Below are 14,617 nucleotides of genomic sequence, written 5' to 3' on the forward strand. Positions count from 1 at the left end.
AGGAGAGACAGAGCACGAGTGTGGGAAATTCAGAGAAAGAGGGAGACACAGAATCTGAAGCAGGCTCCAGGCTCAGAACCATCAGCACAGAGCCCAAAGTGGGGCTTGAACTCACAAACTGTGAGATCATGACCTGAGTCAAAGTTGGATGCTTAACCGAGCCACCCAGGCGCCCTACAAATCTCTTCAATCAAAAAATTTGAGGCACAAATGACAGTGCTTTAAGTTTCATTTCTTAAATTCTCAAAGATATATAAATTCATTGGTGACAGCTCTGTTTTGGCTTGTGAAGTGGAGCAAGATTTTATTCTGCTAACACCAGTATCATTACCAAAGGGAAACATATCCTTGAAATCCATCATGTGGGAAAGAATCCATCATGAGGAAAGAATTTCAAAATGTACATACCACATTATCTGCGGATACTGCATGGTGGTCCTCCTCCTTATGAACCCTTGCCTCATTTGGAACTTCATTGGACTCTTCTATAGAAAAAAAAAGGCCACGGTTTCATTTTCATTCCTCAAAATTTTATTGAGAATACTTTTCTCAAGATCACTTAAATATTTTTTCTTATTTTAAAAAGGCACAAATGATATATTCACATCATATATGCTGTGATGAGCAACTGTACCTCTAACAATGCATTCTAGGAAACAAGTGTGGATAGATGGCCACTACAGTGTTGTTTATAATTGAAAAATAAATGGAAATAACCTATATGCTTAACAATGAAGGACTCAATAAATCACTTAGGACCTCTTCCTACAATAAATACTGTAAAAATGAAGAAGAAGAAGAATTGATAATAAAGAAAATATTCACAAAAAATTGGAAAGTAAATTAAATGAAGGTGAAAAAACCTACTATGTAGGTACACTGTGATCTCAATTTTGTAAAAGTAAAAGAAGTGTACCTTTTCATAGAGGAAAAAGAAACAAAAAGAATGATGTTATTTAATACCACAACACTGACATTGTTATTTCTGGACGGAATTACAGGAAACTTCTATTTTTCTTCATTTTGTTTAGTTTTACTTATTTTTTTAATGTTTCTTTATTTTTGAGGGAGAGGGAGAGAGATAGAGCACAAGCTGAGGAAGGGCAGAGAAAGAGGGAGACACAGAATCTGAAGCAGGCTCTGGGCTCTGAGTCAGCACAGAGCACAATGTGGGGCTTGAACCCATGACCCATGAGATCATGACCTGAGCCAAAGTTGGATGCTTAACTGACCCAGGCGCCCTTTAATATTTTGTTAATTCTTATTTCAATTAATTTAATCATATTTAAATATTTTTACAATGAATTTGTATTACTTATAATAAGTGAAAGATGATAATTTTTGAATACATGATATAAAACTATAAATACAGAATTTTCTAATTTTGTGAAAAGGCATGTGATGTGAACACACCCACACACACACACACACCTGCATATATGCAAAGAAAACACTGGCAAAAATACCCACACACTCCTATTTTAAGAATAGTTATTACTGAAAGGTAGGACTATTCTAATTTTTCATTGTATTTTTTTTATTTTCTATAATAAACATGTATCTCTCATATGATAAAAAATCAATATTCTAAAAATATGAAAAAATAAACAAAGGAAAATAAATTCAGAAAAATAAGTCTATTAAAAAGTCTTCTGTGCTGAGCTAGGGAAAGTGGCTGGTTCGCAGCATAGGTGTCTACAAAATATTGTCCTGTCTTAGATTATCCCCACCTCTACTCCTTAGTAAAACAAGACAGTAATATTTCTCCATTTTCTTTTTGCACAGTCATGGCATGTAGATTATTTAGATAAACACTAGTGGAAGCTCTCAGCCTTTTGGGAACTGATGCTTTATTTCACCATAGAAAACAGAACAAAAATATTTATCAGTCCTCCCAGAATTTTTCCAGATCCATTCCTTCCCATGGAAAGATGTATAGGAGTGCCCTGTCTGAGCATGGAGGATAAACAGAAAAAAAAAACATGGCTAATTGGGGAACTCCTATGAGTATATACATCATTAGAGTTTAAGATATACAGAAAAATTTCACCAGAATTTTAATGCAAATTCCACCATAAATTCAATTTGTTTATGTCTTTAATTAGTTATATTCAAGTTTTTATTTAAGTTCCAGTCAGTAAACAGTGTAATATTACTTTCAGGTGTACAATATAGTAATTCAACACTTCTATACAACACTCAGTGCTTACCGCCACAGGTGTACTCCTTAATCCCCATCACCTATTTCACCCATCCCCTACCCACCTCCCTACTGGTAACCATTAGTTTGTTCTCTATAGTTACTTAGTTTGCCTCATTCTCCCATTGTTCATTTGTTTGTTTCATAAATTCCACGTATGATTGATCAGATGACGTTTGTCTTTCCCTGACTTATTTCACTTAGCATGATAATCTCTACCTCCATCCATATCATTGCATCATTGCAAATGGCAAGATTTCACTCTATTTTACGGCTCAATAATTATATATATATATATATATATATATATATATATATATATATCGCCCTTGGGCTACTTCCATAGTTTAGCTATTGTAAGTTAGTGCTGCAATAATCATAAGGGTGCATATATCCTATCAAATTAGTGTTTTTGTATTCTTTGGGTAAATACCTAGTAGTGCCATTATTGGATTGTAGGTTAGTTCCGTTTTTAATTTTTTGAGAAACCTCCATACGGTTTTCCACAGTTTGCATTGCCACCTATGGTGCATGAGGGCTCATTTTTCTTTACATCCTCCCTAGCACTTGTTTCTTGTGTTTTTGATTTCAGCCATTCTGACAGGTGTGAGGTGATATCTCATTGTAGTTTTGACCTGAATTTCCCTGATGATAAGTGATGCTGAGCATCTTTTCATGTGTCTCTTGGCCATCTGTATGTCTTCTTTGGAAAAATGTCTATTCATGCCTTCTGCCCATTTATTAATTGGATCATTCATTTGGGGGTATTGAGTTTGTTAAGTTCTTTATATATTGGATACTAACCCTTTATTGGATATGTCATTTGCAAATATCTTCTGCCATTCCATAGGTCACCTTTTAGTTTTGTTGTTTCCTTCACTGTGAAGAAGTTTTTTATTATGATGAAGCCCCAATAGTTTATTTTTGCTTGTGTTTCCTTTGCCTCAGGAGACATATCTAGAAAGAAGTTGCTACAACCAATGTCAAAGAAGTTACTGCCTGTGTTAACTTCTAGGATTTTTATGGTTTTGGGTCTCACATGTGGATCTTTAATCCAGTTTGAAATTACTTTTGTGTATGGTGTAAGAAAGTGGTTGAGTTTCTTTTGCATGTAGCTTTCCAGTTTACCAACACCATTTGTTGTGATTGCTTTAAATGTGTAGATTGCTTTGGGTAGTATAGGCATTTTAATAATATTTGTTCTTCCAATCCATAAGCATGTGATGCTTTTCCATTTGCTTGTGTCATCTTCAATTTCTTTCTTCCATGTTTTATAGTTTTCAGAGTAAAGATCTTTTACCTCTTTGGTTAGGTTTATTCCTAGGTATATTATGGGTTTTGGTACAATTGTAAATGGGATTAATTCCTTGATTTCTCTTTTGCTGCTTCTTTATTGGTGTATAGAAATGCAACAAATTTTTGTGTGCTGATTTTGTGTACTGCAACTTTACCAAATTTGTGTATCAGTTCTAGCAGTTTTTTAATGGGGCCTTTGGGTTTTCTATAGAGAGTATCATGTCATTTGCAAATGGTGAAAGTTTGACTTCTTCCTTGACAATTTGGATTCCTTTTATTTCTTTTTGTTTTCTGATTGCTGTGGCTAGGACTTCCAGTATTGTGTGTTAAATTACAATGGTGAGAGTGGACATCCTGTCTTTTTCCTGACCACAGAGGAAAAGATCTCAGTTGTTCCTCACTGAGGATGATGTTAGTTGTGTCCTTTTCATATATGGCATTTATTATGTTGAAGTATGCTTCCTTTATATCTACTTTGTTGATTGTTTTCATCATGAATGGATGGTGTATTTTGTCAAATGCTTTTTCTGCATCTATTGAACACCAAAAATTAAATTTAGTTTTTTTAAGTTTATTTATTTATTTTTAGAGAGAGAGCATGAGCAGGGGAGAGGCAGAGAGAGAGAGAGAGAGAGAGAGAGAGAGAGAGAGAATTCCAAGCACACTGCTATCAGTGTGGAGCCCAATGCAGGGCTTAATCCCATGAACTGTGAGATTATGACCTGAAGCAAAACCAGTAGTTGGATGCTTGAGGTTATGATTTCATGGTTCATGAGTTTAAGCCCCACATCAGGCTCTGTGCTGACATTGTGGAGCCTGGTTTGGATTCTCTCTCTCTCTCTCTCTGTCTCTGTTCCTCCCCCACTTATGTGTGCTTGCTCTCCCACTCTCTCTTTTTCTGAAAATAAATAAATAATAAACTAAAAAAAAGTCAGATGCTTAACAGACTGAGCCACCCATGTACCCCTCAATTTAATTTTTTAGTAAAAGAATGATGCTTATATGGAGGAGACTTTATTCATTACTTAGATATTTCATGTCATATGTAATTAGCCACTAAATGAAATGAAGTGGGGGAGTTGTCATCAGGTTTAGCTGCAGAGCTGATATTAGTACTAATGCTGTCAGAATAGAAGTTACAGCAATCATCAGTAAGATCATTATTGGTATCATTCCTTATAGGCTTGCCTTATATTTCCGTTCTTAATTGCTCATAACTTTATACACAGCTTTGCTTTACTGGCAACATATTCATACAAGGTTTGATTATTTTATAAGATGTAAATAAAAACTATTTGGAGGATTTCTAAAATAAAAAGGTATGAAGTGATGCAGCTAATTAAGGCATGTTTTCTTTTTTACAGATAGCTTCCACATTACTGAAAGTTTGAAAGTTAAATACAGTTGATGTGACTGCTTATTCCTCAGGAAAAGCAGCTCTGCAAATTGGAAAATAAATAAATAAGCAAAGTTATTAATCAGTGAAAATTCTAGAGGGCATTCTATATATTAGGGATACACTCACACTATGTAATTATGCAGAACTATATTTTATATGCATATACATATAATAGATATAGCTAAGAAGATTTGTTAAAATATTTAACATTATAGATGTTAACCTTTGTCATACTTTAAACAATTTGATTCTCAGGATAGTAAAAATCTTTAAAATTGCTCAACCATACATATATTTTAGTAGACACAGAACTTGAAGGAGCTGAGTCATCTATTACTTTTTCTAGAGTTTGCCAGGTAGCTTTACCACATCTCTTTTCTCTTCACTTCCACACAGGGAAAGAAAAAAAAATGGGAGAGGTGAGGGTGGGAGATAAAAGGTGGAAGCTAGAGGTAAGTCAAAAGCTCTATATCAGGGAAATACCTATTCTCTCAGAAAAGAAAAAAAAATGGAACTGAAACTGCTAAAAGGTCAGCAAGCACTTTTTGGTGATTTTGGCTAAACCTGCCTTTTAGTGTGCTTGAAAAATGTAATGCTTCTTTTAGCTTGTAGAGTGTTTTCTAGGAAAATTTAACATAATTTTTAATTGATTTTTAACACGTAAAATGTAAGCCCTGCTTTAAAGACATTTTTCTTTTTCTTAGACATTTTGAAGACTCTAACCCGCTTGAAGTAACAGCCATATTATAAAGGGCTCTGAATTTCAAATTGTTATATTTTTGAAATAGAATGGGTAATTACTCTGATTATTCTATCTCTATATCTCTCAGATGTAATCAATGTAAATGTCAAAGTAAACAGACTTTTAACTATATTTTCATAACTGAAAGAGAATATGGTTAGCATATCTTAAAGGTATATTAGTCTAGGCAAGATGATAAAATTCACTTAATCATCACAAAAGGATCACACAGTTAAATCAGTCAGATTAGTATTCTCCATCAGCAAAATGAGGAAGAGAATAAGACAGAACTCATTGGAAATAGTGAGCAAAAAGGCTCTCTTAGTATTTTAAGACTATTTTCTGCTTTTCTGCTCCAATTTCTGATGAGAATGAAAAGGTTACTATGCAGCTGTAAAAAGTAAGCCACTGAAGGGACTCTAGGTAATATCACTTCCCATCAAGTGTTTTTTGATTCATGCATTAAATTCTTTCTCTCCTCTTTCTCATTAGGCCTTAATTACTATGTCACCTGTCTAGAGAACACACTATTAAATGACAAAGGATGCCAGTGTAGGAGCAGTGGACCATTAGCAACCTTAAAATTAAATCATTTTCCCCCTATTAACTACTTATTTTTTAAAAAATTCCCTTTTAGGTGGGGAAGTGGAAGTAGTGGATTGAAACTCCCTTTCAGGGGCTTAGGTAATTTGCTTTTATTAGAATACTTCCTGGGGCGCCTGGTTGGCAGACTTGGTTAAGCATTCGATTTAGGCTCAGCTCATGATCTCATGGTTCCTGAGTTTGAGCCTGGCATTGGGCTCTCTGCTGGCAGCACAGAAGCAGCTTAGGATACCGTTTCCTTCTCTCTCTGCCCCTCCCCCATTTGCATTTTCTCTCTCTCTCTCTGTCTCTCTGTCTCTCTCTCAAAAAAAACATTAAAAAAAGAATATTTCCTCATAGTTCTCCCACCCACCCATAGAAACACACAAATCTCCATTATCTTTCAAATAACTGCCAGTCATCATTCTCTACCCATGGGGGAGGGGAAGGAAAAACAAAAGAGGTTAGAGTGGGAGAGAGCCAAAGCATAAGAGACTCTTAAAAACTGAGAACAAACTGAGGGTTGATTGGGGGTGGGAGGGAGGGGAGGGTGGGTGATGGGTATTGAGGAGGGCACCTTTTGGGATGAGCACTGGGTGTTGTATGGAAACCAATGTGACAATAAATTTCATATATTAAAATAAATAAATATCTATTCCTAAATCACTGAAAATATTCAAGTATTACCAGGCACATACAATTTAGTAAAGACTAATAGTCTTTGGTAGCAGACTAATAGAAGTTGGTCCATTTTTGGTTTAATGGACCAACTAGATTATAAATAAGGGACTTGGAAAAGATGCAACATCTCCTTTTTCTTGCTTCACAGTTTTTTGTACACTAAATCCTGTTATCATCTTCATCAAAGCCAACAGTAAATGTTGGTAAAGACAGAGAGAGAGAGAGAAGGGGAGGGGAGAGAGAGAGAGAGAGAGAGAGAGCAGTTGAATATTCACACATCTTTTCAAAGACTTAGTATTAAAATACATGGCCCTGGCAATACCAAGAGCTTTAATACCCCTTTCATTACTCAACCTAATGCAATCTGTTTGCCTACCCCTCGCAACACACATTGCTTTTCAAAGAAGCCCTTAAGCACCCAATTCAATGGTTTCTCATTGTTTCTAAAGTTTATTTTAATATTTCTGCTTTATTAAGGTGTAATTGGTGTACATAAAATGCACATAATAAATATAAACAATTTGGTGAGTTTGAACATATCAGTACTCATGTTACCATCACCACAATCCAGGTAATGAACATATCTATCACCTTCAAAAGTTTTCTTGTGTCCCTCTTTTTTTGGTAAGAACAACTTAATGATTTACCCTGTTAAGTTTTCTTTTTTTAAGTCTATAGCCCCTTATTGCTAACTATATGCAATGTGTTTTTCAACAGTTATACTCCAGTTGTATAACTGTAACTTTATATTCATTGAACAACAACTCCTCATATTCCTCTCCCCATCCTCTGGTACTACCATTATATTGTACACTTATATACCTTTGACCATTTTAAATGCCTCATATGAGAGGACTTTCTACTCACCTTCCAAATGACACTTCTTTCTTCTGAAATCTCTCTCTTTCATTGGTTTTAATAATATCATAATATCCTGTTTCTCCTATATCTGAATGTTCTTTCATTGCCTCCCTTTTCTCCCCTAGCCCCCAAATCTGGATATTTCTTAACATACAGCCCTTGTCTATCTTCCTTTCTTGTCTTCCATTTTCTCACTTAACTAAATCTTCTATTTCTATGGCTAGACATTTGTTCAGCCTCAATGTGAGTAGCTCCTATATTTCTTTTCATATCTTAACTCCTTTTCTGAGTTTCAGACCCACATTATCCATTGGTCTGCTGGACAGCTCCACATTGATATCCTGACATCATCTAAAACTCAACACATGGACAACTGTTTCTATCTTTCCACATTTTACTATCCATTTAATTCAGTACCAATAAAAAAAAGCTTAAATGATATTTGGCAAGAGGGATTGGGGAAAGGTATGATTAAGCAATTCTAAAATTAATCTAGAATAATCTGTGCTGCAAGAACTAAGAAGAGTAATCAGAGTCCTACCAGATATTTAGATATTTTATAAAGCCAAAATCATAAACAATCAGATCAATGTAACAAAGTAGAAAATCCAAAATATATAGAGATACATATATGTGTGTATGTGTGTGTGTGTGTGTGTGTGTGCATGTGTATGTATAAAGCTTGATAAAAAGCTACAAGTAAACTCACTAGTAAAATGCTGGATTATTTAAAGTATAGTGTAAGGGCAACTGGTTAACCATTTGGAAAAATAAAATTAGGTATTTTCCTCACAAATATTAAGTAAAAATAAATTCTATGCAGAATAAATATCAAGTTGTAAAAATGAAACCATAAGATATAAGATGATATATAGGGTTATGTTTACATAATTGTGGTACAATGAAGAACTTTGTAATCTTAATACCAAAGTCAGAAATCATGAAGAAAAGGACTGATATATTTGGCAACATAAATATTACAAGCAGAAGTTCTGGCATGAGAAAGTCCATAATCAAATTTAAAAGGCAAAAATTAAACTGGAAACTGTATTGTTAATATTCTGATCCAGTAAAATAGAAACAAACAAAATGGGCCATTGCAAGATTCTCTCTCTCTTTGTTTCTCTCAGATGCAAAAATACTATATATTGTATGATTGCTTTTATGTGAGATACTCAGAAAAGACAAGTTTATATTATCAGAAAGCAGATCTGTGGTTGCCTGGGTTTGGAAGTGGGAATGAGGATTGATTACAAGTGGGCTCAAAGAAATTTTTTGAAGTGGTGAAAATATTCTAAAGTTGGATTTTAGTGACAGTGATAGTTGCATAACTCTATATAATTTACTAAAACTCATTGAATTCTACATTTACAATCAATGAATTTTATGATATGTAAATTAAACCTCAATATAAGTGTTCATTGAAAAAGTACATGCAATTATTTGAATTCTCATTAGGGAAAAACTAAGAAATGTTATAGAAATGACCCAGGCTAATTCCTTTATTTTACAGATGTGTAACTAAAGCCCCATGAATTAAATGTTTTGCTTGAAGTCACATAATCAGCTAGTGGAAGATCCAGGACTTGTACTGAGGTTGCCTGACTACCCTGGTGTATATCACATTATACCATATCCTTTTTTATTATAATACATTTATAACATTCAAAGCTAAATTGGTTAGAGTTTCAATAAAATAAAAACAATCATGTACTTAATTATAATTATGGATTGTTGTAATAAACAACATTTCTAAATGTGAGAGATCATTATTGTGGTACATAAGTGTTCCTTGTGATGACTCAGTGTGGGAGACTCTTTAGGTGGAGGCATTAAGAATAAAATAAAAAAAGATAAAAGACAAAGAGTGTTGGTGAGGATATAGAGGAAAGAGAACCTTTGTACATCATTGATCAGAATGCAAATTGGTATAGTCATTATGGAAAAGAGTGTGTAGGTTCATTAAAAACGTAAAAATATAACTACCACATGATCCAGTAATCCCTCTTCTGGATATATAACCGAAATAAATAAAATCAGTACCTCTAAGAGTTATCTGTGCTCCACATTTTTTGCATCATTACTTATAGTAGTCAAAATATGAAAACAGCCTAATTATCTGTTGACAGATGAATAAATAAAGAAATTGAGATTATATAATATTATATTTAGATTCCCCACATAACTGAGATTTTATATACTGTATATATAATGCATGAAGAATGAACCTGGAGGACATTATGTTAGCTGAAATAAGCCAGGCACAGAAATAAAAATACTGCATGATCTCACTTATACATGGAATCATAAAAAGTCAAATGAAGCAGAGAACAGAATGGTAGTTACCATGGTGGGGAGATCAGGAAAATGGGGGAATTTGGTCAAAGGATACAAATTTGCAATTATGTAGGATGAATAAGTCTAGAGATCTAATGCATATGATTATTACAGTTAACAATTCTATATTGCATTCTAGAAATTTGCTAAGAGTAGATTTCAGGTGTTCTTACCATACACATAAGTGGTAGCTATGTGAGGAGATGGATATGTTAATTATTTTGACTGCAGTAATCATTTCATTATGTATATATGTGTATATACATATCAATAAAATAAAAATAAATAAAAATAAATCAATTTATTTTCAAACGTTTAACCAAATGTTTTGAGAACTTTAGATGTGAAATGCAATTAGCTGAAAAGCAAGTTAAAAATCCATCAAAGTTACAAAGGCTATTATTAGGAAGTGCAGCATATAAAATACCTTGAGAGCTTCCTTCAGACAAACAGATGGATACTTCATCATTTCTGTCATTATCCTCCCCTACTTCTGGACCAGCTTCCTCTCCTGATGTGAGTGCAGACAAAGAACCAGACTCAGGCTGCTCAGAAAAATCAGCAGGGCCTCCTCTTGGAGGTGGAACTTCAATCCCCATTAAACGATATTTCCTTCTTCTATTCCCAATCCAAGTCTTATAAGAGAAATACAAAAGGAATTTTTGTAAACATAGAACCTTTAGCAGGTTTGGCCATTAAAATAATAAATGGATGCTGCATAAAATATGATTAGAAATAAATAGGTACCTAGAATAAGAAAATTTAATTATTAGTCAATAAGCAAAAATAAAAGTAATTATGCTTTTATTTTAAACATACTATTAGCAGAAAGGTAACATTTATCTAAATATTCAGACATTCAAGAAACATGCAGCCTATTGCAGGACAATTTTTTTAGACTTTATTTTTTTTCATTTTTGAAATTGGTCATTTTACTGATTTTACATACTATAATGTACAAAAATGTCAAATACAATGTTGAATAAAGGGCTAACAAAACATTTATAAGCAGATATTCATGTTTCTAAAGCAAACATAATTCAAACAGAACAACCTTGAGGGGAAATTAAACAAAATATATTTAATATTTTCATAAATGATAATTAAATATCAATGTTATTTTTTGAGAAAGTACTTATTTAATATAAATGATTATGTCTTTTAAAATTAGTTAAAAATTCACAAACTTTTGTTTTTGGTTTTGGTTTTCTTTTTCTGTAGAAATAACCCACCAAATCTTTGAAACAAAACACAAATTAGCTCTTTTCTACAGGGACCAGACAGGTAGTTATAACTATAGTTCATATGCCATTTCCAACCTTGTTCTTCCTTGATGAAAATGTAACTTCTATTAACTTCAGCTCTTTAATGGTTACTTGGGTATTTCAAAATTTGTAAAATTTCATTTCATTGGACTCAGAACCAATTTTTAAAACTTTTTATAGTAAAATATTTTTAGATTCACAGGAAGTGGCAGAGGTAAATTCACTCAGCTTTCTCCAATTTATGTTTAACCTAATTGTATCACAATAATTAAAACATTAAATTGAAATTACACAGTATGTATGTACACTTCTATGTTCCTTTATCACACTATTCTTCTTCTTCTTTTATTCACTATTCCCAACCACTGTCAACCACTAATCTGTCTTCCACATCTTTAATTGTGTCATTTCAAGAATGTTTTATGAATGGAGTCATAGTATGTAATTTTTTGAAGTTGGCTTTTTTCACTCACCATAATTTTCTGAAGACTTTTTCTTTTTTTTTTTTAACTTTCTTAATGCTTATTTATTTTTGAGAGAGATAGAGCGTGAGCAGTGGAGGAGCAGAGAGAGAGGGAGACACAGAATCTAAAGCAGGCCCCAGGCTGGGAGCTGTCAGCACAGAGACCGACACAGGGCTCAAACCCACAAACCGCAAGATCACAACCTGAGCAGAAATCAGAAGCTTAACCGACTGAGCCACCCACGTACCCTGAAGATTTTTTCAAGTTACATGTATCAATACTCCATTCCTTCTTATTGTTAAGTTGTATTACATGATATTTATGAACTAATTTTTTTCCAATTTATTTGCAATGTTTGTTTAATCATTCCCACATCAAAGGACACAAGTTACTTCCAATTAGGGGCCCTTAAAACTTCATGAACAGTCATGAACAGTCATGAACAAGCTTTTGTGCAGATGTTAAGTTTTCATTTCTCCAGGACAAATGCTCTAGAATGCAAATGCTTGGCCATATGGTAATTGCATATTTAGTTTCATGAAAAACTGTCAAATTGTTTCCAGAAAAGTTGTACCATTTTACATTTCTCCCAGCAATGTATGAAAAACCCAGTTTTTTTGGCATTCTTTCCAGCATCTGGTATTCTTAGTAATGAAAAAGACTATCTATTTTCACTGGTGCATGCAGTGATAGATCCTTGAGTTCTTTTTTTTTTTTTAACTTTTTTTATGTTTATTTATTTCTGAGACAGAGGCAGAGCATGAGTGGGGGAGGGGCAAGGAGAGAGGGAGACACAGAATTAGAAGCAGGCTCCAGGCTCTGAGCTGTCAGCACAGAGCCCAATGCGGGGCTCAAACTCACAAGCTGTGAGACCATGACCTGAGCCAAAGTCAGACGCTCAACCGACTGAGCCACCCAGGTGCCCCAATCCTTGAGTTCTTAATTTGACTTCCCCAATGCCTAGTGATGTTGAAAATCTTTTCATGTGCTTATTTGCTATCCATACACTCTCTTCATTGAAATGATTCTTCATGAATTTTGCTCATTTTCTAATTGACTTTTTTTTTAATGTTGAGTTTTAAGAGTTCTTTATATTTTCTAGGTAGGAGTTCTTATCAGAAATGTGGTTTGGCAATATTTTATCCCAGTCTGTAGCTTTTATTTTCACTATTCTGGTATTTTGCAGAAAAAAAGGTTTTTTTTATTTTTTTATTTTGATGAATTCCAAGCTCTTTTTTTTTTTCTTTTCTTTTATGGATTGTGCTTTTAGTGACATTTCTAAGAATACTTCACCAAGCCCTAGGTCCTAAAGATTGCCTCTTATTTTATCTTCTAAAATTTATTTTATACTTTTATTTTTTACATTTAAATCTGTGATCCATTTTGATTTCATTTTTGTATAAGGTGTGAGGTTTTGGTCAAGGTTCATTTGTGCCTAATATGGATATCAAATTATTTCAGAACCATTTTTTCAAAAGACATTCTGCATTGAATTGCTTTTGCACCTTCGTCAAAAATCAACTATGCTGGCTATACTTGTGCAGGACTATTTCTAATCCTTTTCACTGATCTGCATTTGTATCTTCCTGTGACTACCACACAGTCTTTTCTTTTTAATGTTTATTTTTGAGAGAGAGAGAGAGAGAGAGAGAGAGAGAGAGAATGAGTGGGGGAGGGGCAGAGAGAATCTGAAGCAGGCTCCATGTTCTGAGCTGTCAGCATAGGCTTGAACCCATGAACAGTGGGATCATGACCTGAGCTGAAGTCGGACACTTACCCAACTGAGCCACTCAGGTGCCCCACAGTCTTGATTACTATAGCTATACAATAAGTCCTGATTTTAGGTAGGTGGATTTCTTCCACTTCAGTATTTTTTCCAATATTATTTTAACTAAATTAACATATTTCCTTTCCATATGAATTTTAGAATTTTCTTGTCTACATCAAAAATATTGCTGAAACTTTTGTAAGAATTATGTTAAACTTTCATATCATTTTGGAGGAATTTACATTTTTACTCTGTTGAGTCTTTCAGTCCATTAACACAGATGTCTTTCCATTTATTTAGAATGTCTTTGATTTCTTTCATCAATGTTTTGTAGTTTTCAGCATAAAAGTCCTATACATGTTTTGTTAGATTTATATTTAAAGATTTGATATTTTGATTGATTGAGAATGATATTATATGCTTAATTTCAGTTTCAATATGTTCACTTTTTCCTATATATGCACACAATTGATTTTTGTATGTTGATCTTGTATCCAGAAACATTGTTAAACTCACTTACTAGTTGTAAGACTGTTTATGTAGATTCTTTCGGATTGTCAATACTGATGATTGTATGTTACTTTTATTTCCTTTTCTTATTTTTTTCCATTAGCTAGAAATTCCAGTACAAATTGAATAAAGGTGGTCAAAGTGTATATTTTGTTTTGTTCCTGATCTCAGGAGGAAAGCATTACATTTTTCACCATTAAGTGTGATGTTAACTGTAAATTTTGGGCACTTGTAGATTTCTTTTGGAGGGCAGTTTTTAATGACAAATTTGATTCTCTTAATAGTTATAGGGCTATTCAAGTAGTCTATTTCATATTGGGTGAGTTGTGATAATTTACACCCTTTGAGGAATCCATTTCATCCAAATTGTCAAATTTGTCCATGTAGAGTTGTTTTAAAAATTTTGTTTATCCGTTTTCTATCTTAAAAGTATGTAGAATTACCCATTTCATTCCTAATATTACTAATTTGTGTCTTTTTTCTTTGCCACTCTGGCTAGATGTTTGTCAATT

At 33.5% G+C, this 14,617-nt stretch overlaps 1 protein-coding gene across 2 annotated transcripts in view; it reads right to left on the bottom strand.

Annotated features, from left to right (window-relative positions):
• The window catches only part of HDX (highly divergent homeobox), a 189,521-nt gene that overhangs the window by 32,463 nt on the left and 142,441 nt on the right, over positions 1-14,617 (bottom strand). For both annotated transcript variants that reach the window (XM_045471098.1, XM_045471099.1), the window contains exons 6-7: positions 10,526-10,733; positions 409-485 (exon numbers count right to left, since the gene is read on the bottom strand). In XM_045471098.1, coding sequence (XP_045327054.1) covers positions 409-485; positions 10,526-10,733 — 285 coding nt within the window. The remainder of the gene's footprint in view (positions 1-408; positions 486-10,525; positions 10,734-14,617) is intronic.

This window comes from Leopardus geoffroyi, chromosome X, assembly GCF_018350155.1.
Source record: "Leopardus geoffroyi isolate Oge1 chromosome X, O.geoffroyi_Oge1_pat1.0, whole genome shotgun sequence".
Taxonomy (NCBI): Eukaryota; Metazoa; Chordata; class Mammalia; order Carnivora; family Felidae; genus Leopardus; species Leopardus geoffroyi.